General features: G+C 36.8%; 3 protein-coding genes across 5 annotated transcripts; 2 read left to right on the plus strand and 1 right to left on the minus strand.

Moving 5' to 3' along the window:
• Nucleotides 1–232: 232 nt before the first annotated feature.
• LOC147525238 (uncharacterized) lies at nucleotides 233–3167 on the minus strand. Its single transcript, XM_086605770.1, has 6 exons — nucleotides 2735–3167; nucleotides 2597–2664; nucleotides 1970–2083; nucleotides 1688–1850; nucleotides 739–885; nucleotides 233–649 (listed from the first exon to the last, which is right to left on the minus strand). The coding sequence occupies exons 1-6, from the start codon at nucleotides 2807–2809 to the stop codon at nucleotides 623–625; spliced, it is 594 nt and encodes a 197-aa protein (XP_086461896.1). The 5' UTR covers nucleotides 2810–3167; the 3' UTR covers nucleotides 233–622.
• Nucleotides 3168–3923: 756 nt separating this feature from the next.
• Nucleotides 3924–8890, plus strand: LOC147525239 (uncharacterized). The gene is made up of 9 exons (XM_086578779.1): nucleotides 3924–5109; nucleotides 5203–5898; nucleotides 5978–6002; nucleotides 6088–6380; nucleotides 6533–6599; nucleotides 6663–6902; nucleotides 7293–7435; nucleotides 7991–8080; nucleotides 8750–8890. The coding sequence occupies exons 2-7, from the start codon at nucleotides 5798–5800 to the stop codon at nucleotides 7377–7379; spliced, it is 813 nt and encodes a 270-aa protein (XP_086434905.1). The 5' UTR covers nucleotides 3924–5109; nucleotides 5203–5797; the 3' UTR covers nucleotides 7380–7435; nucleotides 7991–8080; nucleotides 8750–8890.
• Nucleotides 8891–8955: 65 nt separating this feature from the next.
• Nucleotides 8956–15256, plus strand: LOC147525240 (uncharacterized). Of its 3 annotated transcripts, XM_086605777.1 has the most exons (8): nucleotides 8956–9021; nucleotides 9119–9189; nucleotides 9727–9809; nucleotides 9912–9965; nucleotides 10192–10283; nucleotides 10372–10475; nucleotides 13823–13878; nucleotides 14655–15256. In XM_086605777.1, exons 3-7 carry the CDS (start codon nucleotides 9729–9731, stop codon nucleotides 13849–13851), a joined length of 360 nt encoding a protein of 119 aa, XP_086461903.1. In that variant the 5' UTR covers nucleotides 8956–9021; nucleotides 9119–9189; nucleotides 9727–9728; the 3' UTR covers nucleotides 13852–13878; nucleotides 14655–15256. The 3 variants fall into 3 exon arrangements, 2 of the variants coding, with proteins under 2 accessions (XP_086461903.1, XP_086461902.1); XM_086605776.1 differs by lacking the exons at nucleotides 13823–13878; nucleotides 14655–15256 and adding an exon at nucleotides 10841–11159; XR_015221138.1 differs by lacking the exons at nucleotides 8956–9021; nucleotides 9119–9189; nucleotides 9727–9809; ... (1 more) ...; nucleotides 10192–10283; nucleotides 10372–10475 and adding an exon at nucleotides 11871–13361 and having other exon boundaries at nucleotides 14655–15164.
• The last annotated feature ends 11066 nt before the right edge of the window (nucleotides 15257–26322 follow it).

Consider the following 26322-nt stretch of genomic DNA (forward strand, 5'->3'; position numbering starts at 1 on the left):
GTGGGGCACCAACAAAGTTAGTAAGCTACTTCCAAATCTAACATTGGAACCATATGGCATCGGATGTAGTAGGCCAAAAGAGTTCACTATTCTCAACAACAACCTGTGTGATCTAAACAACTTTAGGTTGAATTCTTCTGAGCGTTTCGTGATAATCTAGGCACTGTCTGTAAATGTACCTCAACACTGCACCTGTGATCTTCAACACTGGACAGACTTTGATGAGACCAGATTGACCAGCAAGAAATAAAGATAAATATCAAATAGCTTTAAGCAAAATGAGATGCAATTGTGGTCTTGTTGTAAATATAAGCGTACAACTAGATGGCAGGTAAGAAGAACCAAGACCAACCTCTCATTCCACTGTAGGATGGCAATTTGGTGTACTACACTCTGAAAATGCATGCCATCTTTAGTTTCAGTCTTTCAGACCGGAAGGGTCCCGAGCAGGAAACAAATCCATTTAGGACTTCAATATTAGATCTGAAAAGTCGTGTTCTTGCCTACAAATGGCCATTAGAATGTCAACAAAAGCATTTATGACGATGCATTAGGCATTATATTTCCCCGTACACCTGGCTAGTCAAGATTCATGAGCTACAGTTCTATGTTAAATGTCTTATCAACTGGGAAGCTCCTCCATTAAGCCCTATAAAAAATAAGTTACAAAATATTATTAAGGAACTTCACGAAACAGTAATAGTAAACTTCTAGACATTAGAATAAAGCCTAATTCACCTGCGATATGAACAGCTCAGCATCAGTTCGCTTGAGAAAGTGTATAGAGTGGCGTGCGAGATTTGGTGATTGATCACTAAGAAACACGTCACCAATATCATCAAGGACCCTGACTTTGATGTAAGGATCCTTTGGGGGAACCATATCCTGGTGATTTTATGATAACAAATCAAAACTACTAATCCATGCGTACAAATCCGTGTGCTTGAGTGTGTGCACATTTAAACAGACATGGACAGAAAGAAAGCTTTAGACTCTCTTACAGCATAGCCTGTTGAGTCATAACGAAAGCTACTGATCATAATGAGATCATGCTTCAATACTTGCTATAGTTTACATCGTCAATCAAGCCTAACTCATTCCATTGCCAAACAATTTAACTTCCTCACAAGGAAAAATAACTTTTTCTGCAGGTGCCGACTAGCAAAGTCGGTAAAACCTTTGGGTGAAATCAAAAAACTATTATATTACCTATAGTTTTCTAGGGCTCGAACCCCGCCCGCATCAAAGGGTTACTGATCTCATTTAAAACAGGCTTTCCAATAAAAAAAAAAAAAAAAAAAAAAAAAAACTTTTTCTTAGAAACTGATTTGACATCAATATTGAAATCAAAAATGAAACTTCAGTGGCTGATCAATTACTCTAACAGCTAAATATCTTATGACGGTCAACAAGATGCCACTTCTTCCACCATCTTTTTGACGCATTTGACACATTTACCAGTCCTAAACTCAGTTCAGTATTCCCATTGGACATCAACTATTATGGCTGTAGTTGCAATTGTGGAAATCTGCTTGTAAATTGATTTTGACCGATTTTTGTTTGTATAAAGCTAGAAAAATACTAAGTTCCAGCAATTCCATACATGTTCCAATATTATTTACACGTACACTACCACTGTGTCACAGTCACTCAATTGTGTCTGAGAGACAGAGGGATAGAAACTTACCACAGTCAAATCGACTTCCATCTCTGACATGTACGACTCTAAGGCTGCAGAGTGATTCTTGAAATACTCTTCCTCTGAGTAGTTAACCTTTTGCTGAACTTCTTGTGGGAGGACAGCCCCCACCTTCCATCTCAAACTTTGGATAACTTCTGCACGATTGTACCTGGTTAGTAACAAAATCATGAGATAAGAAGATAAAAAGATGAAAAGATGAAAAAAATGCATTGAAAGGTAGCCAGAACCAGTTTCCTACAAACAAATAAGCACAGAGAGAATACTCACACATAAGCCATAAGACAACGCTTATTACGTATTAAAGCAAGGTGGTGAATAACAGCACCATAATGGTCTGCATTTCTAGTTGTTTGTATGTCCAACCCTTCTTCTTGGATTTTCCTGTCAATAGATTATATAGAGGACGAATAATGGAAATAGTTAGATACTAACATAATTCTTGAAGAGTATCAATTGCTTGTAAAATTCTCAGAGTCAAGACAGTATTGGGCACAACGACATGAAGATAGCCTGGGCCGCTGGGCCAACATCCTATACTAGTAAAAATGTTCCAGAGGATATGAGCGCTTACTCAACTGTGTTTTGAGTGGAAATTGGGTGAGATGCGTCAGTTCTTTCTATTAAGATTACATTGTCTTTTCAGATTTCCAATTTTTTCTCCTTCCTTCTTTGAAACTTTAATATCAGAAGGAAAAAAAAAACAATCACCTACTTTACCATTGTTGTGAGCCTAGATAATCACCTGACATAATAAGTACTTTCCTATGGCCACATGGCATTATGATACCGTAATTCAACATTGCATTTCCCATATTTAAGCATTATGTTTTAGAAACTTAAAACGAGTTCAACCCAGCCACTTGCACTGGAGGATACTCATGAAAAAAAATGTACCTCATCATGCCCTGAAGCTCAATGTGGTGTGCATCACATTCTTTAATTACTTGATCAAAAGCATCAGTCTACAAAACATGTGATTACAGATTAGCCAAAAAGAAATATAAATTGAGGCAAGATAAGTTTTGAGCTTACATCGAAAGAAGAAAGTTGACCAGGCTCATTGGTGGAAAGATCTTTCAATAATTGAGATGCCCTTCTTCCATACATCTTCTATTTCGCTTCCTCTTTTTTGCTTCTTAGAACCCACCAATAATAGATTAGCAATAAATATAAGAAATAGAAAGAGAAATGAAACCCTAGTTTGTATTTGAAACTAGTTAATGCCCGTGCTTGGAAGCTCTAAAGGTTTTTTTTTGACGAACTTATACAAAATAAGTCTGAAAAAACATTATCCATGTGCTCCAACTTCCATGCCCTGGTACATATTTGATTTCATTACAAAACTTTTTGCTAGCGATATTTTTTGGGGTCACATAAATTGTACCTCTTATGTGAACATTATAATGGAAAAGATATTCTCGCCAGTCTGAGTTCAAATAGTAGTCCGTTTTTTATAATCTTATATATTTACTAAAGTTAAATCCAAAATGATATTTACTAAAGTTAAATCAAAGACCATTAATACTGAGTAGTTGAGAATGCTCCCAGTGACCCACGTCAGCCCCCCTTTTTTCTCTGAGACTGACACATCAGATTTTTCATAAAAAAAATGAATTCTACGCCCTTTTTTGCAGATTTCAATTGTTAGTAATCCAAACAAAGATAAAAAAAAAAAACTCTTCACCAGACAAAAAAAATAAAAAAACAAAAACAAAACAAAACCTATCACTTCTTATTCACCGCCATTACCACCACACTTGGTACGCATTAGCCTCAAGTCATGGCCACCACCACAGCGGCTGCAACTCGCTTTTCTTGGGCACCCATTTACAAGAAGCCACTATCTAAAACTTAATTTCGTTACTGATTTAATCTTCTTTTGCAGATGTAATAAATCGTTTGAACTCTTTACGCGGAAAAGGCATGACCAGCATGTATTCTTGGTCATCCAAGAGGTACATACGGTACATTATTTATATATGAAACTAATTAGTTTCTCTCTGTTTCGTTTCATTATAGGAGTTATAAGAATGGATTTGTGTGGCATGATTTATCAGAAAACGATTACATCTACCCAGTTCATGGACAAGAATATGTTCTCAAAGGTTCGGAGCTAATGCAAGCTCAAGAACAGACAATAATTTCTTCTGAGAAGCTACCACAAATACAAAGATCAAATGATGAAGAAGAATGCAACTTTCAAGTAGTTACCTTCGATGAAGAAATCAGTCTTGGAGTGCCGTTGATCTTCACGAATATAAAGTCTATAAAGCAGAATCATCTACCGGTGAAAGAAAAGAGATATTTGAAAAAGACATCCATGGTACATGAATTTTATGCTTTGAAAATCAGGACAAACTCTGGGTATTATTCTGCTTCTTAAAGCTGTTAAAATATGAAACTACCACAACAGGGCAGATGAATACAATACAACAGATGAAAATATTCAACTGCAATCAAGACAGACCAAGAACCTTCCCAGTAGTAGCGTCCACATCAATGTCAAAGAAGCAGGGCCGAGTTGGAAGCCCCGACATTGTACTCATGGTCCCCACTAGAGGATAAATGAATCCGGCACCAACGCTTGCCTTGACATCCCTAATTGGTAACACAAATCCAGTTGGTGCTCCTTTCTGAGGAGACGTTATATAAGTAACTTATGTGAGCTCTAAAGGTGCCGATGTGGGAGATGACTTCAAGAAATGGTTTGAGCTCATCGTGCATGAGGGGACATAAATCAAATTCAGTGTGAATGTTGAGGGTCTGGGGTGGATCCTCTGTCATTTCTTGAAGTCCTGTGACGACGGCCCTATTTGGTGTACTTCAAGATCAGAAAGCAACATATATTGGTGCATACCACTATGTAAGTCCTGTCATGAAGGCCCTATTAGTCAAAGGAAAGGAGAAAAGGGTTGTTCTGGTGTTATAAATAAATGGCTTTGACCATGTGTGTTTCTGTAAGTGAAGGGAAAAGTAATGTTTTGTTTTGAGTTTTGAAATTTCAGGGGAGTTATTAGATTTAAAAGTGAACTAGGGGTGTCATTTGTGGGGGTGATTTTGTTGTTAAGTGGCTGTCATGAAAGCTGGTCAGAACAAGTAACAGTGGAGGTAATAAGTTGGCATGGGTAGTTTGGGACCATATAGGGAGGGAATATCTAAAGGGAGGGCAGATGCTTTTCTTCTGTATAGTTATTCTGGTCCAGGGAATGGAGAACTGTTGATATGATCTTTCTGCCAATGTGGTGGTTTATGGATTATTTTACAAATGCTTAGTAATTAATGCATGATTTCCACCAAAATGAAACAGGTTGTGAGATGTTTGTCTGCAATGCAAGTTTCTTATGATGATTCAGCTATGCAAGCTTTTGCTGGATTGCATCCAAGGGGGTGTATATATTATAAGCAAAGTATACATAAATCTTATGCTTCCTCTTTTTCTTAAGTTCTCTCATTTACTGTGTAGTATTCGGCTATCCGCTCACTCATAACTTATTTTTCAGGAAGAGAATGTCTTAGTGCACTAAGCTGCGTTTTTGCCATGAAGATCGGTAGAGAAGAAAATCCTTGCTTGCTGTACATCTCAATCTGTTTCTCAGCCTAGATAACCAAGAAAGAAAGAGCATGTGAAAAAGAATGACCAACAGGATAATGTAGAAAGAAAGACTGCTACAAAATAAAGGGAGAACATGAATAAAAAAAGGTGTGCCGGAGAGGGGGATTGAAAACATTGCTACACAAAGTGAAGGTTTTACCTGTTCTGAGTATTCGACACCACTGGCACCATAGGACCCTGCTATCGCCTCTATTTTCTCTTTGATGCTTATGTCCAAAGGATACAAAAACCTGAATGCCAGTGTAACATTCTCACATGCTTTTTGAACAGCAATGCCAAGATCAAACTGAGAATTTGAGGTACAGATGGGCAAGTCAGCCATTGAATCCTTCCTAGCACGTCTTATCATATATAAGTGTATCAGCTTAAATATTCGTCAATTCATTCTACTTAGTTCTTTATTAGAGTGTGCAGGTCCGATAACGTAAACGTTTAGAAATCATCTATATCCAATCAACAGATATGAATAGAATTTGGTCTCGATGTCAGATGTTTGCCAATTTAGACGAAAGTGCACATATTGCATACTTAAGTCAGATCCCGTGGCATTGATGTGGTGGACAAAAACACGAAGAAAGGAGAGGTAAGGGTAGCTGATGTATTTAAGACACTAACTTTAGAGGAATGTAGATGTGATAAATCACTAAAACCACGTATTCCAGGTCACACATTGAACCTGATCATGTGGTAAGTAATCCTACCTCTTTCCTAAATGTTGGTGTCATTATCTACTAGAACTCTCTGTTCGTGTCTTACACTTTTTTATAAACAGAACAACTGGGAAGCAGTCTATAAACATAAACAAATGAGTGGACTTCAACCACTGGGGGATGAGAGTAAGCTGACAAGTGAATCCAACCAGCTAACAATATGGAGCAATTCTCAGACAACTGAAGGATCATCATCCCGCATGCATTCAGGGGGTTCCGAAATATCACCTTACCGGAGTGAGGCTATTCAATCCCCCTTTCATGAAGGAATGGGTTTTCTTGGCATTCCTAAGGAAGTGAAGAGCGTTAAGGTGAACAATTCCATTTCATATTTGGTTTCAAAGAGAACGATTCTGTAATTCTGACAGAACATTTTGAAAAGGAAGACATGCTTGCAGTATCTTGCTCTGGTGATCTCCACAACTTGGATCTTCCACAAGAGAAGAAAATTTCAAAACCCAAATTCTCAGAGGTTGGTTCTCCCAATTTATTGTCTTCCTCCGATAGACCAAATCCTGCAAGACATAGACATAGCTTGGATGGCTTTAGAAACGGTGATGTTCTTGATCAGGAGGCTAGGTCCTTTATGTCTTCAAATGTATGGAATAGCGGTGAACTGGATTTTGATAAACCATAGTTCTTAAGAGAAGTGTATCAGGGTAGTCCAGATGTGTACTCTTCACAGTTTCCTCTTGCCCCACTGTTACCAAAATCACTTTCTGAGTCTTGGCTATGGCGTACCTTACCTTCTGTTTCCTCCAAGAATTCTGCTGCATTTCATTTAGAAAAGTGTTCCAAGCCTCCCTCTGTTGATCAAACATGGGAAACAATTGTTAAGACTTCCAATGTTTACCATAGTCATTTACGGTTTTCAGAGGTAATATCATCACTACTTTATTTTTGTACTAAGGTCATCCCTTCAAGCCCTCCATTCATCAAGTAAATCAAACTATTGCAATAACCTTACCAATATTATTGAAGTTTCATAACCTTTTGCCAATGGCATTGCAAATGTCATCGACCCCAATGATCATATTCGGGTGAATATTGAGTTTGCGCTCTCTCTTTTTCTTTTTTTTTTATTTGTTTCTGAAGGAAATATGGTGATGGTGGCAATGGGCGTGATTTGGGTCTTAAACGGCAACGCATAATTGACCAGCCTCCACCCTTTTATGGGGCGCCACCCGGTTCCAGTTTCATTTAATTCTCTATACTATTTTATGCCGTTGAATTAAGATCTGATTACCGGATATCAAAAAATTTGTAGACAACTTCAAGGCGTCTTGCAGATAGGAAGGTGGAGAAGTTTGAGAAGAACAGCATTGCCCAAAACAACTGCAAAGAAAGGGGCTGACTATCCAGTTACACCCATCGTGCTTGGCTTCTTTGTCTTCTTTGTCATTGGTTCATGTGAGCTTTTTCCTCTTTTTAACTTTAACATAACTGTTAATCTGTCATTTATCGTTGAGTTCTTTAGAGCTGATCTAGAACACAGGCCCAGCTTGGGCATACTGAAGCTCTACAGGCTTGAATTCAAGTAGATGACCCACCAGTAGTTAACCTGCCATGTGAAGTACTTCTCTTGAAGGAACCATGTTCCACAAGTTTGTCAAAGGACCAAGTGAGAGACATTTAAAGTTCCTTATTAGTCAGACTTCACAATTTGTATACAAAATTGCAACCTGAAACTAGAAATTCAACAATGGGCTTTCGTGAAATCTTCTAAATGGTTCAAAAAGGGTGTCACAGAATCTATATTACGAGCACTGGCATGCCCAATGTAGATATTTAGGGTAATCAATCAATATAACCAAACTGGTCCAGCACAGGCTCCAATAATAAAAGACGGGAAGATTAATATTTTTATTTCTTTCTTCTAATGATAATGGTGAAGATATTATATTCCTTTTAGCGGAGAGATATATTGCACTGCTTGAAATGCATCTGATGACAATAAATTTCCAGATTTGAATGTGTTGCACATTGGCGGTTCTGCTACTTAATCCAGTGTCTACAGTGGTGGTAATCCTACAGAAACCACAGATTTCTTACCAGGTAATAATGGCTCTTGCATATCTTCTGGACAGTGCATTGCTTAATTTTCATTTCGGTTTTTCCTGACTTTGTTCCTATTCGATAATCACGGTATTATTAGTACCAGGTTACTAGGTTAGCTATATTAGACTTTATAGTTTCGTCCCACTTCCTTAAGTTGTGACCATAGAACAAACTACCGTTCCTGGATGTAAATTATCAGATGCCTCCAAAACTGATATTTTAGAAATTTTCATTATATACCAGTCATTGAGTGGAGGTTTGGCATCTCTGTTATTAGTGAAGATATTGATACATGTAGAAAAATTTTAACTAGAAGACGAGGTTTCAAATAAGGAATAGAGGGGACCAAGTGAAATCATGTGTTTGCCTGTATCTTCTATAATTTGTTGTATCTTATGATCAGAACTGAGTTCATTAAAGAATCAATCGATTTCTCTTTAGGTCTCCTTATTTCCACAAACACACTTGAATTAAAACTCTGTGCCTTTGAAGAAGCAAGAAAACGTCTTCAAGATCCGTATTTTCTTTTACATTCCAGATTAAAAGAAAAAGACCAAAGAATCGACCATGCTAGGGTTAGTAGTACATTTTTATTTTTATTTTGTCTATATAATTAAACTTAATTCTTTTTATATATAATTTTATTTTGTTTGACTTTTTATTTAGTCTAAAGCGAGTCAAAGTGCACTAGCATTGAAGAAATTTGTGGAGGAGAGTCAGAAGTTGGCTACTGAGTGTACTAATCTTTTGAACCAGTGTACAAGATGGGAGAAAGAGTGTTTGCTTTATGATCGTGATCGAGAAGCGTTGATGGAATTTGCTAATGAAGCAGATGAAAGGGCTAAAGAGGCTGAGGTTTGTGTTCTTGATATCGAAGATGAGTTGAAGAATGCTTTAGAAGAGTTGGAAGAGTATAAAAAAAATGCGAGAAGCACATGGTATATTTATTATTTATATATCCTCCCTAATGTTGTTTTATGATTTTAAAAGGTTTAAATTTTTGTTGGTTTCTTAGTTGGGTTTCTTTGGTGGCAGGTTAGCGAAACGCAGTTGATTGAGGAGTTGCATTTGATGAGAGAGAAGATTACTATGCTTGAGCAATCAAGGTATATAATGGGTACTGGCCAAATGTTGTCAATGAGTAAATAGGTAAATTTTGTTTTCGTCATTCTTATAGTTGTTCAAATTGATATTATGATATGAATATCCGCCTTACTCTGATTTCTTTTATCTAACAGGTGATAAGTTTCAGTTCTAATCTTCTCGAGATTGAAGTGTACAAGTTAGCCAATGCTGTTTATTCTCTTTTTATACATCTCCTTGGCTGGCCAATTCTCTTGACAAGCCACTTTTGTTGTTGTAGAAGTCACCGATTTACTGAAATTCAATTTTGGTATTGGTGTCTGTAATAGTGTAATTACATTCATACATTGTAATTGAATCAGTTGCAACCATTACCGTAATAAAAGAGGATGCTTCTGTCAGAGTAATGTACATATATATGTTCAACTCCATTATGCAGTTAAGCCCCAGACTATATGCAACTCTAGCGGATCCCTCCCTTTTATTTCTTTATCTATTTATCCTATGCATATATATAGCATGTAGTGATGTAGACTGAAACAATATATTGATTGTTACAGAGATGGTCGAATTAAGTTACTTGGTAAAGATATTACTCAAGCTCTACTACAATCCAATGACGAGTTCGAGCAAATTTATACAGGTTTAAATATTATTTACTATTTAGTGGTTTCATTGCATGCATTATTCCTGTTTCTTTACGTACCGTTTAATTGACATTTGTTTTTTATTTGTGTTGTTACAGTTTCTTGAGAACCAAGGCATTCTGTTTAATGTTACTGTCCAGAACAACATTGAGGCAAGTCCTATATGTTGACTCATTACTCATAAATGTGATTGGTAGTAAGTCCAAAAACAGTCTTATAACTTAAGCTTTTGTTTACAGAAGAAACTATGTGTCATATGTTCACTTTACAAATGTGATCCGCAGTTTTACTTTTAGGCCTTATTTTTATGCACTCTTTGGCCCTTCGTAATATTTTGTGACTTAATTATTGGTTTGTTAAACCACTGCATTTTCTTAGGTCTGGGATATAGAGAGGAAGCAATTGTGTGATGTGTTCATGTTGAAAGAAGATATCACCTCTTTTATAGTCGTTCAACAAACTTCTTATGCGTAAGCTTTTCCAGCTTTCCCAACGTTATGTAGGATTTCAAAGTTCTTGATTATCACATGTCACTAGAGACACACTGCAACACTGTAGGTATATTGGAGACTCTGGTGGAAATATATCAGTTATGAAGCTTTATCTTGCTAAATATCATTTAGTACAGATGAATTACAGAATTCCTCTTTCAACATCTCACGGTGAGAAACACACTCATTTGAGACGTTGTTCGTTTTCATATGCAGAATTCTTATTCTTAAATTCTTTTATCTGAGGTTCATCAAAATGCATTGAAAAATTGCAAACAAAGAATGATTCTTAGAAGTGTGTGCCATCTTCCTTTGTTAATAGCAACTACTGGTAGTTGTGTAAACGTTTTTAGAAGAAATAAAATTATTAATGTGGAAGTATGTTAAGGAGAGTGTATGTTAGAATTTAGAAAATTGAAAAGACAAATATCCAATTTCAGCTATATCAGTAACTCAAAATGAACTTCCACACTCTTTATAAAAAGGATGCTTCTGTCAGAGTAATGTACATATATATGTTCAACTCCATTCTGCAGTTAAGCCCCAAAATATATGCAACTCTAGCCGGATAGAAAAAAGAAGAAGAAGATTAGTATGGAATTTTTAGATTCATATTGTTCATCTGGGGTTGCCAGTTGCCACGGTTGCCTTAAAATGCCTTGGTGGCGGCCTGATTTTGTAATTCTATTGGATCGGAGCAAGGTATAATGATAGCTTAGTGCACAATTATAACCATGAAAGCTATTAAAGACATGGGTTTTGAGACTATCACTCAAGTAACTCTTGAAAACTCTTTTTTGTTGTTTTCTAGATCGGTGCTTACTATGTAATTTAGAAATAAATTATTTTTGTGCAGAGATTTATCTAGAATGAGTTTAGTTTGATGAAATGAGAACACTAAGTATTGGATTACAATCGAAACTTGCTATGTGAAATTAATAGGATTCAATACTTAAGCAACCAAAACTTTTCAGAATCTTTTTGTAGGTGATTTTAAAATTTAAGTCGTAATAACTTGGTTTAGTCTAGAAAAAACCTCACATGTTTTAAATAAATAAATTCAATTAAGCCACCCATGCACAAAAATATTGGTCAATTGCTTTATACTATTCGTCACTTGGTTGTGATTGCGCATACATGAATTCCACTTACAACTCATTTACTCATTCCACTTCTCAGCCATGCACAATTGGATTTTAATAATCTCCATCCTTTGTTGATTATATTATTGCGTATGAATATTTATTAACGTTTGTACGATGATTGAAATACAATGTAAACATAATCATAAGATCATCCACTATTAATGTACCAAAATAGATAAAAACCTTTTTCCATGTTTTTTTTTTCAATTCTACAAAACACTTCCAACTCTCCAAAAAAAAATTCATCTCTTCAAACTCTCTCTCTCTTATTCTTCTCTTCTTCAAGTAATTAGATTTAAAAGATACTCCAAGCCTTTAGTTATGTTCTTCTCTCAACTAAAAGAAGCCAATCTAGAGAGTATGGCAAAGAAAAAAATGGGAAAGATTCAAATTTGTAGCAAGAAAAGCGTAAAACCGATGGAAACAGAAAAGAGTCCAATTTCATTCAATTTCGGCATGGAGTTGTTGACGAGAGTTTTCCTAGCCGTGATAAAAGCGAGTTACTTTTAGAAAGAAGAAGAAAGGCATGATTTTCTATCTCTTAGCTGTTTATCATTTTTGTAATTTTTCAACAAAAGCGTAGATTGTGCATAGCATACTATAAAAATCTTCATTCAGTTGAAGAAACAACTACAGAGCATCTATGTTTTATTGTTTTTGTAGTTGTGTAGTGGTCAGTTTATTGCATACAAGCAAAACTGAAATGCAGTCCCGGAATAACAAAGAAATAAGAGGCTTGCTGGAATCACATGGTCTCTTTTTTCAGTGGTCCCATCTTCTCATTCTTCTTCTTTTCCAAACCATCATCATCAACAACAACAACATAGTGTGAAGAAGATCGATTCAACTCAAATGGGCGAAGAAAATAATAATAAAGTAGTGATCTTTACCTTTTTTGTACATATATTAGATATTCAAGTAGACTTTCGACTATTGAATTGTTAGCTATCAATGTAGCAGGCCCAGCCAACAAAATTCTAATCTCCAATTTACGTTTAATTTGGAATTAAAATTTACTTAAGTATTCTTCACTTTCTTTGGTATCGACTATAGATTAACATATCGAGTTGGGATTAGAATATCACTATACTGTCTCTTTTTCTACTACACAACATTAAACGTACTCCTACAAAATTTTGAACTATCAATACTGTTCTTGGAAATTTTATTTTTTACACATTGTTTATGCTATGTGCTAGGAAACTGGGTGAGACCAAGTCAGTGCTCAAGGATCATGTTTTTGCCATGTATAAGCAAAGTCCTACAATTTTTCCTCTTGCGTCTTCAGACTAGAAGTCTAAAACTATCAGTACTTAATACGTACTCTATTGTAAATAGACTACTCGCTACTGAAAGGGAGTTTGTAAACCTAGAAATAAAACTCTTCGCCAAAACTCTTTAAAAAAAAATTAGAAAAATATAAACCCTTCAAATAAAATATGCAATGAATCATTAGCTATCAATATACATATATTATTTATTCAAGTAGACTTTAGACTTTTGAGTCATTAGCTATCTATGTAGCAAGTCCGGCCATAGGCCGGGCCAAATAGCTAGTATATATATATATGGAGAGGATACACTCACTCTAGTCTCGCCCACTCAAAATCGCGAGATCATCTCGAAATATAAGGGACGCAATTAAAACAAAACAAAGGAATGAAATAACAAAACCAGAGCAAAAAAACCCTTTGTCTCTTGCCCACTCCCCAGAAAAAACAAAAACAAGTTCCTATTCTCAAACCACAAGTTCCGACCTTCTAGGACCAAATTCTCGAACTTCTCAAACCAAAAATCTTATCATATTTTCATTTTATCAACTTTTGAAATAGATACTACTTCCGACTTTCTCAAACCAAATTCTCTACTTCTCAAATAGAGTTCAAACTTCATTGTTGTCTTCAAGCTTTAGGCAAGTAAAAAAAATTCGATTTCTGCAATGTTGACATTTTTGTTGTATTTTTTGCATTGATCTACTTTTTGTTGTTTTGATTATGTAAATGTATTAGTTATTAGAGTAAATTCAGACCCATTCATTGATAAAGTTATTATTGTTTGGAGAGTGTTGAAATCGGGACTTGGACTGGGAGTTTATTACAAATTGAATTGGTGTTTGGATGGGAGGAAATTATATATGATTGATTGTATTAGCATTTGATTTGTTTAGGCTATTGGAAAATATGTCAGAACTGAGAATGGCCTGAAGTGGTCTATCAGTGTACTGAAAATGGCCAGCTGAATACTTGAATAAACTCCCAGTACATTGATAGGCCACTGCAGTTCATTTTCAGTTCAGTTCATTGGGGTTTTAATAGTTATTACTATTAGTTTTGGGTTCAGTCTTTTGAAATTTGGATATTTTTTTGCTAGCAGTTCTTATGCTTGATTCGGGCTCTGGTTGATTTGTTTTGTGCTCATCCATTTATCAGGTAATTTTGTCTTATGTTTTTTTCTTTAATCTTTACCCCATCTTTAATTTTTATTTTGGTGATGCAAATTTCGTTTTAGGAAGTGGGTGTATGGTATTGCTAGTTTAGTTATTTTGGTGACGCAAATTGGTTTTAGGAAGTAGGTGTATGACATTGCTAGTTAAACTAAAAACTAATTGTATATGGGTTATTTACTATCAATGTTGTCTATAAATTATTTATTGTCAATTGTATATGGGTTATTTACTGTCAATGTTGCTATAAATTTTGAAGTCTATCTAAGTATTATTGTGAAATTTGTTTGTTCTGTATTTTTTGTCTTATTTTTTGTTTTGATTTAGTATGAAGGTATTGAAAATAATTATAAAGTTACACTATTGTACTTGATATCCATGCATGTTATCTATCTTGAAATGGGGCCCTTTGAAATGGGATTGTTATAATTACACTATCTATTGTGAATTTGGTTGAGTGTGTGCATTGTCATGACCTGATTTTCGTTGGTGGTTGTATTACATTGTCATGACTAAGTTTGCGAATGAAAAATGAGGTTTCCTTGTGTTATATAGTCAGTTCCTTTTGCCAAAGACGATCAATCCTATTTTTGGTTTTGAGTTGTTTATTAATTGAATTAGTAGTAGAATATACATATCACGGGGAAACTCAGAAAAGAATTGTTGAATTCATACAAAGAAAGAATTGTTGTCATTTTCGGAGGACGATAACTATTTTAAATTACCTTGTTACTAATACTTGTTTATCACTATTTTTTGTAGTAATAATGGCTCCTCGATCAAAGAATGTGAAGAATGTAGCGAAAACCATCTACACAGGTGCTAAGAAATTGCTTAGTGGCGGTAGTAGTAGTTTGGATCGTGCTAACTCGCCTGAGAAAAAAAGAGGAAAGGCCACGTCGGCATCCGCCCGTAGAGGGGATCGAGAAGCCACTTGTAAAGGTTCTTTTTGGACGAACCTTACGTGTGTAGGAATTTTGGGGAGAATGATGTTGTGGCTGAGTTCGAAGGATTGAACTGCCTACGTATCTAGTTCGCTGACAACCTGGAATCAAGTCGAACGTAGTTCATTGTTGGGATTCTATGATCGAATGATCGATGGCAAATGGAGAAAATGGAGAGTGGAGAAGAAGCATAGAATTCTCCTCCTTGTTTAGAGAGTGGAGAGAAAATATATAGAATTCCCTCCCCCTTTTGGTGCTCTATGAATTAAATGAGATCCACTTTTGGTGCTCTATTCATTGATGATATTTAATATTGCATTGATAGCTATTATTGCTTTGTATCCATGTTCATTTTGTAACCATTTGGTAACTCATGACTCTTGAGATGACCAATTGTAATGATCCAATAACTTAGTCTCATGATATGATCAATAGCAATGACACGTGTCGCGAATATATTGATGACAATATATGTCCCCCACACAGCCCCCTCTCGTTAGGTCATGCTTTCTTAAGAATGATTTGTCGAGAGAAATAATTTGACATGTGTCCAAGTGGAATAGTGAGCATGTTGGAGCTCGTGTGAGCGTAGGTTTAGGACCCTTTAGCGCTTATATAAGCGTTCTGTTCCAGTAAGCGTAGGTCAAGGGACCTTTTAACGCTTATGGAAGCGTTCTGCTCAAGTGAGCGTAGGTCAAGGGACCTGTTAGCGCTTATGTAAGCGTTCTGCTTCAGTAAGTCAAGGGACATTTTAGCGCTTATGTAAGCGTTCTGCTTCTAGTAAGTCAAGGGACCTTTTAGCGCTTATGTAAGCGTTCTGCTTCAGTAGGTCAAGGGATCTTTTAGCATTTATGGAAGCGTTACGCTTTCGAGTGGCGTGGGTCAAGAGACACATGTAAGAGTTACGCTCGATAAGTCAAGAGATCTTTTAGCGCTTATATAAGCGTTCTGCTCCAGTAGGTCAAGGGACCTTTTAGCGCTTATGGAAGCGTTCTACTTGAGTGAGCGTAGGTCAAGGGACCTGTTAGCGCTTATGGAAGCATTCTGCTCAAGTGAGCATAGGTCAAGGGACCTTTTGGCGCTTATGGAAGCGTTCTGCTCGAGTGAGTAGGTCAAGGGACCTGTTAGCACTTATGGAAGCGTTCTACTCGAGTAAGCGTAGGTCAAGGGACCTTTTAGCTCTTATGGAAGTGTTCTGCTCGAGTGAGCGTAGGTCAAGGGACCTTTTAATGCTTATGGAAGCGTTCTGCTTGAGTGAGCGTTTTGCTCAAGTGAGCGATGTGGCCCATGGGAGCCTAGTGCTCTTAGAGAGCCTTCTACACTGAGTCGGTCCTAGAAGTATAGGTCCCCAACTAGTGAGAAGTGGTGGTGCTATGTAGCGTTTGAGCTCGAGTGAGCATTATACCCAAGTGGGCGCCGTGACCCGAGTGAGTCTGCCTACTCTAGTGAGCTGGTGGCTCTAGTGAGCGTCCTAATTTGGAGATCGCAGTTGATAGCTAGCCTTGAATTGGCGTGACTATAGCTAGCTCCAGTTTATTTTTGAAATTTAATTTTCCTATAAAAATGCAAGCTGGCACGAAAAAGTTAGTACGAACTAACGATGGTAATTCTGGAGATGCATAGAGCATTGGGCTCAAATAATAACTGAATTGAACATGATTAGATGACAATAACTAGCTCCAGCTCGTAGATGGTTTTGGCTAGCCCCCAGTTTGGTTGGATTTCAATTAATAAACTGCAAGGGAGTGAGCCTCCACTTCACAATTCGAGCGACTCATCTGTTTTATGTTAGCGACAGTTCGTAGTACAGGCGACCTGCTAAGGAGGGAGCTGTACGTACGAAAAGAAATCAGTAATATCAATTTGCATGGAGCATTGAGCTTAAATCACAAATGAATTGGACTATGCGTAGGGCGTGGCTCGCTGAAGCTAGTTGTAGTTAGCCCCAGTTTGGTATTTGACCAGCACAGCTGAATCGAACTATGCGACATTTGTTATCCCCTGCAATAGATCATTAGGTCGCCTGATATCAAGTAGATAAAACAATATGATATGTCACAGGTCGGTAAAGGCTAATATATACAAAGTAGCCCCATCTGATCAAATTTGGTGAGGGCAATGTCTTATCAAAGTCGATAGCTTAGTTAAACATTCGCACGTTGCTGGGTCGGGGTCTGACCTATGCACGACCTGCAATATATGGGTAGCTAGCCCCAGCTGTCTCAAAGCATTTAAGTTTATGAGTTTCTATTGTATCCATGGCTGGCCGGTGATTCCTCTTATTGTTTGAAAGTTAGACAAAGGAATAACAAATTATTTCGTTTGCTAAGTGCGCTGTTAAGACTTGAAAATGATGCAAGTAACTGTTGCAGTATTCTCATTTAGCGACTGGGAGTCATAGGATTCAAGCTCGAGTTCAAACGTGTATTATCTTTTTCTCCTGTCCTTCCTCCACCTTGTAGAATGCACAGCCTTGAAATACCAATGCATATATAAAATAGTAGTAGGAATATTAATCTAGAAATTTGAGATAAAAAATGCATTCTCTTGAAAAAGAGATAAGTGGCTTGGTCACCGCATGATATTAGTCTTCCCAAGTGAATCCAACATAGCCAATAGACTCTGCAGGTTAATATATAGGGTCCCTGTATGTGGGAGGGAGACTTTGGTAGCCCTTGGAGTATACTTGAGCGATCTGCCAAGGATCGAGTTGTAAAGTATCGAACTGTAATGGGTAGAGAACTGAATGACATGTTTATAAATATGTTGATAATGTTGAGGTTAAATTGATTGAAATCTGAGATCGATCCCTGTGACACGTAGTCCAGCGATGGCTGGAATGCGTTCTTAGGATTGGATTCATCGCCTTGTAAATACTGTAGCTGCTCCGGTTGCTTAAGATCCACCTTAGGAACTGATAAGGTTGCTGACTTAGGAATGACTTGTAGGCAACAAGGCAATATTCTGGGTTCGTGAACCACCAATAAGATGTAAACCAGTAGCAGTTTAAGTGTTCTTAAATGATTTACGGAATAAGATCAAAATTCAATATAAGCCGATGCATGCCAAGTTTAGTCAGAGATCGATTGTAATATTGTTTATGATCAGGTCGCATAAAATAAGGAAGTGTATGGACCAAGAGATGTCCGCCACAAATAAATCGAGGGTCTTTAGGCTGCTTCCAATGTATCCGACGCAAATTAAATAATCTAATGATGCTTAAATTGTTATTCATATTACTGATGTAAAGAAGAACCTTGCTGAGTATTGAATACTATGTTGATCAGAAACAAGAAAGTTCAAAAATGAACTGAAACTTTAGTTGTTCATGTAATCTTATGTCGAAAAGAAAAAAAGCAAACAAACAGAAAGTTCTCATAATGGGAATGAAAACTTATCTTTTATGCATGTATTGATTGACTCCATAGGTGAGTGAGCTTTTTGATTATTCTCTTCGGAACAACCATTACCATGCTTCGCGGGCTTGAAAATTGAAAGTAGCAATAGAACTTTAATTTGAGTAGATGAATTTTCAAGTTATTCGATCCACAGACGGCGACAATGTAAAAGTTCTTTTTGGGTGAACCTTACGTGTATAGGAATTTTAGGGAGAATGATGTTGTGACTGAGTTTGAAGGATCGAACTGCCTACGTATCTAGTTCGCTAATGACCTGGAATCAAGTCGAACATAGTTCGTTGTTAGGATTCTATGGTTGAATGATCGATGGCGAATGGAGAAGATGGAGAGTGGAAAAGAAGCATAGAATTCTCCTCCTTGTTTAGAGAGTGGAGAGGAAATATATAGAATCCCCTTTGGTGCTCTATGAATTGAATGAGATCCACTTTTAGTGCTCTATTCATTGATGATATTTAATATTACATTGATAGCTATTATTGCTCTGTATCCATGTTAATTTTGTAACTATTTGGTAACTCATGACTCTTGAGATGACCAATTGTAATGATCCAATAAGTTAGTTTCATGATATGATCAATGGCAATGACACGTGTCGTGAATATATTGATGACAATATATATCCCCCACACCACTGATCCGAGTAATGTAGTAGGTGTAGGCGATTTAGAGGTAGTAGAAAAAATAAAAGAAGAAGGAAGAAAGAAATAAGGGCTCATATTGTAGATGAGGTCGTAGATTTAGATTTAGATGAGGATATAGATGAGGATGAGGATGCCGATGTAGTTTTTCCTGAGAATTTAGATGGTGGTGATAGTGAAGAGGAGGAAACTGATGGTGATGAGGAAGGGGAAGAGGAGGATGGTGAAGAGTCTGGTGACGACAATGAGGAGGGGGACGACGATTTGGAGGAGGATGACAATAAGGAAGAGGATGATGATGATGATGATGAGGAGGAAGCGGTGGAGGAAACAATGGAGGCATCGGTGGTACATCCTGTTCAAACTTTTGTGAGAAAATCGAAGAAAGACAAGGAGTACCAACTAGGCACATATGGTGGTGGCTCGACTAAAGGGCTAGGACATGTCAAGGACCAGCTGTTATATGACTATGTTGTGCACGTTTCTTGCGATGTTTGGGAGGGGCAGATAATATTAATATTAATTAGTACTTTAATTATTTTTTTTTACGAAATTAAATCTTCTCCTCATTGACCCTTTGTTTTCTTTATTGTTTTAGGAGCGTGGAGTTTTGAAGTGTGGTCAACACCTAACCAAGTTAAATCAATGGGATATGGAGTTAGAATTTAAAAACTCTCCTAGATTTGAAAACGAGCTCAGAATGATGGGTTTGTATGATCTTGTGATGGGAGTATACGAGCATAAGGATTCAGTGTTGGTCTCTGCGTTTGTGGAGAGGTGGCATCCGGAGACCAACACATTTCATATGCCGTTTGGGGAGATGACTATCACTTTGGATGATGTCTCCCAACTCCTAGGAGTCTTGATAAGAGGAAGAGCCATGCAAGGGAACATTGATATGAAGTTGGAACAAACTCAAAATATTTTTAACCGCGCTCTTAATATATCGTTCGGAGCGATTAAGGAGGAGTTGGAAGCCAGCCACTTCATATCAAAAGTAAGGTTACAATTCCTGAAACATCACATGGCTGGGAAGGTGCATGATAGTGCGATTAAAGTAAAAGGGGGTGTGAAGCAGCCGTCGACTTTGGTTGAGGTACAACATGCTGTTAGAGGTTATTTGTTATTGCTTTTTTGGATGTACTCTCTTCCCCGACAAGTCTGGGACTGCAGTGCCTGTTTGTTACTTGAGGTTGTTGTTGAAGTTTAGCGAGTTCAAAGACTATGCGTAGGGTGCAGCAATACTTGCATACTTGTACCGTGGTCTTGGGGCTACCATAGGTGACAAAGTCAAAGGCATTTCAGGCTATTTCACTCTCCTACAGGTAAAATATTTAGTTTTTTCGTTTATATGTTAACCCTTAATCTTATTAGTATTTTAATTGTGTGTGTATTTTCTCATCTAGGCATGGATCTACGAGTACTTCTCGTGCTTCAGGCCAATCCCAAACCTGGAGTATGAGTTTGCCCAGCCTCGATATTGTAGGCACTCAATTGCTGCTCCGCACTATGTTAACACAAAACATGCAGCAATGTTTTCGAAAATTTCTTAATGAGACAACTTGTTTGATGGTAAGTATATGGGCTTGTTTAATATTTTATTTATTAATTGATGGTTGGAGTATGTGATTACTGATTTATTCAACTTCTCATATGACAGGTTGAATGGTGGCCCTATAACAATGTTAGAGCTTTACGCCCGGTGGATGATATTGTTTATTTTGAAGGCTTTATATGCTTTTTTGGTGTCGTGGAGCTTTATGCTGTTTGTAGGGTGGTCCGTTAGTTGGGTCACCTGCATCTTATAGCCGCCAATCCTCCACAGCCAAATGTCGCGACGAACACTACCAACGGACGCGGGTACGAGGTCAAATGGAATCTTGTTTCGGCATATTGTACCATATGGGACAATCAAATCCAACCCCAAAATCGAGGACCCCCGGCAAGTTATCCATGGGAGTGTGAGTTTGGCTACATGGAATGGTATGAAATGAATACTCACATTCAAATGATAAATCCTTAGCTTCCTATTCATTTCTCCCTGCAGACATTTCCTAGTTCCCTAGGAACTCGACTGGTGAGTTTTGTGCTTTTAGAATTGTAGTTCTACTCTTTTAAAACTGTAAATGCTAAATTAGGTTTGTATTTCTTTTTACAAAGCATGGTTCTCGACGAAACTATTCTCATGCTTGAGAAAGGTCTGCAATTGGGTGGGCCTGAGATTCCCGATGAAGCAAGGAGATCATTCCTATAACACCCCGTTTTATTTTTGTATATTTTCCTAGTACCATTAATAATAATAATAATAATAATAATAATAATAATAATAATAATAATAATAATAATAATAGTAATAATAATAAATAGATAAAACAAAAAAATAGGATAAATATTAATTAAGGATAGGAAACCCCATAGGTAAAGAGATAAACCTTCATCCCTGTTTTTGGGGGTTTTAAAACAAAAAGGAACAAATAGAGGAGTTTGCACAGAGAGTTTTATTTTACACAGAGAAGAAAAAAAAAAGTTTTGCACATAAAAGAAGAAGGGAGGATTCTTCCTGGAAATTTACTGATAGATAGTTGATAGCAAGAGCGTATCATGGGTGAGTATATTTTTAAATGTTTCACTGAACTTCATTGAGGGTTTTCTTTCGAAACAAATTGATTTCATATAACTGCGTGTATACAAAAAAAAACTGATTTCATATAACTATAACTGTATTAGTTAAGCATTATTCATTCTGTGCCATTATAGATGATTCTGTGTGCTCTGTTGATAAGAGCCCAAAATTATAGTTTTAACCCCTTAACAATATTGCTTTTAGACCAATTATGTGATTAATAAGTAAGAGTTAGTACTGTTATCGTGTTTTTGTGTATTTTAGGCATTAGAGTCGAATATGTGAAGAAAGGCGTCCCTTTTATGAGATAAAGGAGCAAAGGTTGGTTGCTAAGAAGTTCTATGATTAAATGCCAAGATTCAAGGAGAACAAGCCTTTTTAAAGCCCGGTCAAAGCTGAAAAGTCAAAGTCAACGCGCACAGAAATAGCGCATAAAAGTCAGTAGAACTTTCGAAAGTCGTATCTTTGGACTCAGACCTTGGAATTGGGCCTACCATATGTCAAAACGATCGGCTCAGAAAGAACTTTCTAATTGTTCAAGTCTATACCCAATCAGAGGAGCAGAAGTGGACGAAAAGGCTGTTGAAGTCATTTCCAGCTGAAAACCCCTTTGTTGACTGAAGTAATGAGGTTTTGGGCTCGATTTTCCTGCCCAAAACATGGCTCCTAAGCCCATGCACGAAATTGTGGATCTAGCCTTTTCTATATAAAGAGACTAAGACTTAGCTCTTAAGTTACTTAGTTTTACTTCATAAAAATTAGTTTTAGAATAATAAATTAGTTTGTTAGACTTAGTTACTTAGTTAATAATCAAATACTTAGTTTGCATTTCAAGTTTTAGTTTCTAATTCAATATTTAATTCATAGATTTAGTTTGTCTTAAATTGATAATTAGCTATTCATAATCTTAGTTCTAAATTAGTTTTAAATTCAGTTTTAATTCAATTTGAATCATTACCCTCTTGTTCTATTAGATTAATAAAGTGTATTGCTTATTCAATAATGACTTGTTCTATTTGTTCTTGTGTTAGAAATGATAGTGTAATGATTCAAGGCTAAAACCTCCATTAGAGGGGTTTGAAGAAGCCTTGATGAAACTTGATTTCGATTAGTGTAGAAATGGTCGTAGTAATCTATTCCATTCTAGAAAGTAATTAGTTCTCCATGAGAATGGGTTGATTGCTTCACATGCTAATTGTTAGTTGGTAGAGATTGCCATGAATGATTAGAGATTAGATAGACCCAATTGTTATGCGAAAACATTTCAATTCGGATTATGACAATTCTTCGTTAGTTAATTAAGTCAAATCAAGGTGGAATCAAATTCCCCTAATTCATTCTCATATTGTCAATTTAGTATTGAATTGCCGTCATTTCATTTATCGCATCTTGATTAGTTGATTTACCATCAAAGTTAATTTCAATTCCATTACTCTCACGACTTTGTTAGCTTACTAGAACTAGGAAACCTTACATCTAAACGACTAGGAGTGGAACGAATTCTCTACTCTAAATATATTGCATTGATAAAGAGAGTAGATAATTTTGATATATAAGCACGAAAATAGTTTTAGTTTTACTTACATTTGAGTTTCATCGCTTATTTGTAGGTAAAACTATCATTTTTACGTTAATCAAATGGCGCCGCTGCCATCTTAGTTGTGTTTAGTTTCATTTCCTTTAGTAGTGTTAATCCTACCAAAATCTCATTAAACCCACCCACCCTTGTTTGGTTCTACCTATGGTTGTTTGCTTCAGAACTGATTTTTTCTCACAGAAATACACTGAGTGCGCCCCGCGCCTCATTGCCTTATTTTTCGAGGGTGCCCCGCGCCAAAGTGCCTGGACATCGTCCAAGGCTAGATTGTGCCACGCTCCCTTGTTAGACAAATTTGAAGCGCACCATGCGCTAAAGTGCCTAGACCTCGAGTCAGGCAAGAGCGCGACTTGCGCCCTACATAGGCAATTTCTGAGCACACCACGCCCTTCTTATGAACAACCCAATTTTCACATGTTAGTCCAAATTTCCATTTCTTCAAGTTATTCAATGTTTCTAACTTGTTAAATACACTGAACTCACATATACAAGACACTATTCATAAGCGAAGTAAGGAGGCATTCAGGTAATTCTTTCTTCCACTCCTCGCATCTCCTATTAGAGGATTTATACTAGCATATCAGGATTGTTTTGATTGTTGTCGTGTTTATTTAATATTGGACTTAGCCTTGCATGAGATTAAGGTCAGGTAGAGAAAAAATGACTAACATAATTTATCGTGAACGTCAACACACACCTATCTAGTATACCACACACTACACCAAAAATAATGGCTGAAGAAAGAGAGACTCCTCTCTCTGACTTTTACAAAGCCCTAAACGATAGCCCAAAATCTTGCATCATTCTTGCAGACCCAGTGGGGGATTTCCGAATCCCCCCGAATATATTTAATTTGTTACCAGTTTTTCATGGGTTAGACCATGAAAAACCTTATCAGCATATGCATAGGATTGAACAAGTTCTTACCACATTCCATCATCCTACGGTAGGTGTGGAACAAATTAAACTGAGGGTGTTTTCTTTCACCCTAGCCAATAAGACGGCGTCTTGGTTAACTGCCCAAGTGTCTAATTATGTGGACTCATGGGCCAAACTTGTTCAATTGTTTATAGAACATTTTTACCCACCACTGAAGACAGATGAAATACTTTCCAAAATTCATTTTTTTAGCTAGAATCCTCAAGAATCCTTTTCAGAGGCCTGGAATCGTTTCATTGATCTTCTTATAGAGTGTCCACATCATAACCTTGCGAACGACACGTTAGTTCATGCCTTTTTCAAGGGACTTTTACACCACCATAAAGAGGTCCTTGATATAATGAATGGGGGTAGTTTCCTCAGTAAAGGAGCCTTAGAGGCTTATAGGTTTTTAGAAGATCAAACAAAGCGTAATAATAACTGGGGTAGTGACGATATCCCCTGCTCCGCTAGTTCTTCTTCAATAGTTAAGGCTACCAGTAAGTTTGAGGTTAAATCCAATCATGAGCTTTAAACTCTAATTGAATCCCTCACTAAAAAGGTTGAAGCTATTTCTGTTAAACAAAAGCCTACCCCATCATGAATGTCAACTCTACTCCATGTAATTTATGTTTGAGTCCAGAGCATCCCGACTCCTATTGTCCCCTCGCCTATGAACAACAACCATCACAACCAGATAATGTTTGCTCCATTAATAGCTATCCTATTCCTAATGCCCCTTGGAGAGAAAATCCCAACTTCAGTTGGAGAAATAATCAACAAGTTACACCTCTAGGGTATAAAAATCAAAATGTTAGGCCAGCAAACAATTACAACGAAGCCCCACCATGACAAGGACAAGGACAAGAGAATTATAATAATTATAACAATAATAATTATAATGCTAATAGAGGTATCATTCCAGTAAATAATAACTATCACAACCCAACCATAAATAACCAACGTGACATAGTTCTTGTCACACAACCTATAACAAACACTCATCCACAACCGGATCATTTCAACACCTTTATGCAAACCCAACAACAGATTTTACAATCCATCCAACTTTCCTTACAGCAGTTAACACAAGAGAAAGTACAACCAAAAGGTGTGTTTCCAGGTCAAGCGATACCTAATCCTAAAACAACAAACACATCCTTTGAGGTAAACAGTAATACTAGTAATAAAAATGGAAACATAGGTGAGTTAAATGCCATCACCACTCTCCATTATGGTAGAGTGGTTGATAACGCCGTGACTATGCCTGTAGTTACCCCACCAGTAGTCCCTACACCTGATATTTTACTAGATACCGAAGTAATAACTGAAGATCCTACCCCAGTAGAGGTACCAGTTAAACCACAACCTAAGAAACAAAAAACCAAGGTTAAACATCTTGTTGATCCATATGCAAAATATAGAGAGAAACCACTATTTCCCCAAAGATTAACCATATTAACCAAGGATATGAATTTCGATGAGATTAGGGAAGTTTTTAAAAATCTAACAATAAACCTACCCTTTCTTGAAGCGATTAAAAAGTTATCTCACCATGCTAAGTTTCTTAAAGAGTTTGTGGTGTACTATTAGGCGTAAAACAAATATTCCAAAAGACGCCTTTCTAACTAAACAATTTCTAACTTTCTCTGAACATAATGGAATCATTAAGTACAAGGACGTTGGTCGTCCTACTGTACAATGCACCTTATGAGATTCCCACACGACGACCGTGCTATTAGACCTGGGGGTGAATGTTAACTTACTCCCTTATTATTTATATAAACAAATAGGTCTACAGGAGATGCAACCTACGAAAACGTGCTTGTTAAGGTTTAGGATTTATACTATCCTGCTGATTTTGCCTCGCTAACGACTCTGTTCCTATCATTTTAGGGTGTTCTTTCTTGGCAACTGCCAACGTACTTATAAATTGCCGCGATGGTTCAATGTCCATGTCTTTTGGTCATCTTTCTGTTGAGATAAATCTTTTTAAAATGATGAAACAGTTACCAGATTTATCTATAGATGGGGAGGTTAGCATGATCGAGAGCTTAGCTCAAGACTATTTTAATAACACGTTTCCAAAAAACTAGATGCATAAATTCCTTTCCTTTAGAAGTTTAGATTTTGTCGATGACTCCTATTTAGAGGAAGTCAACGCCATTTTCGAGTATACTCCTATCGTAGACCCTTCTGTTGCTCCATCTACTGAGTTTGAAGACCTGCTACTTAAACAAGTCTTCACTACTCAAGATAAGGACCCTCCAGAAACCTTTATCGACATACCT

Source organism: Coptis chinensis, chromosome 1, assembly GCF_015680905.1.
Source record: "Coptis chinensis isolate HL-2020 chromosome 1, ASM1568090v1, whole genome shotgun sequence".
In the NCBI taxonomy this organism is placed as follows: Eukaryota; Viridiplantae; Streptophyta; class Magnoliopsida; order Ranunculales; family Ranunculaceae; genus Coptis; species Coptis chinensis.

Bases quoted from the DNA above. Each gene is read 5' to 3' on its own strand.
- LOC147525239 (XM_086578779.1), top strand. From the start codon at position 5,798: ATGTCAGATGTTTGCCAATTTAGACGAAAGTGCACATATTGCATACTT. The intron at 6,003-6,087 runs GTAAGTAATCCT...TTTTATAAACAG, and splicing joins ACATTGAACCTGATCATGTG to AACAACTGGGAAGCAGTCTA. The intron at 6,381-6,532 runs GTAATTCTGACA...TTCCTCCGATAG, and splicing joins GTTTCAAAGAGAACGATTCT to ACCAAATCCTGCAAGACATA.
- LOC147525238 (XM_086605770.1), bottom strand. From the start codon at position 2,809: ATGTATGGAAGAAGGGCATCTCAATTATTGAAAGATCTTTCCACCAAT. The intron at 2,084-2,596 runs GTACATTTTTTT...ATCTATTGACAG, and splicing joins GAGCTTCAGGGCATGATGAG to GAAAATCCAAGAAGAAGGGT. The intron at 886-1,687 runs GTAAGTTTCTAT...TAAAATCACCAG, and splicing joins TGGAAGTCGATTTGACTGTG to GATATGGTTCCCCCAAAGGA.
- LOC147525240 (XM_086605776.1), top strand. From the start codon at position 9,729: ATGGTCGAATTAAGTTACTTGGTAAAGATATTACTCAAGCTCTACTAC. The intron at 9,810-9,911 runs GTTTAAATATTA...GTGTTGTTACAG, and splicing joins GTTCGAGCAAATTTATACAG to TTTCTTGAGAACCAAGGCAT. The intron at 10,284-10,371 runs GTAAGCTTTTCC...GCAACACTGTAG, and splicing joins GTTCAACAAACTTCTTATGC to GTATATTGGAGACTCTGGTG.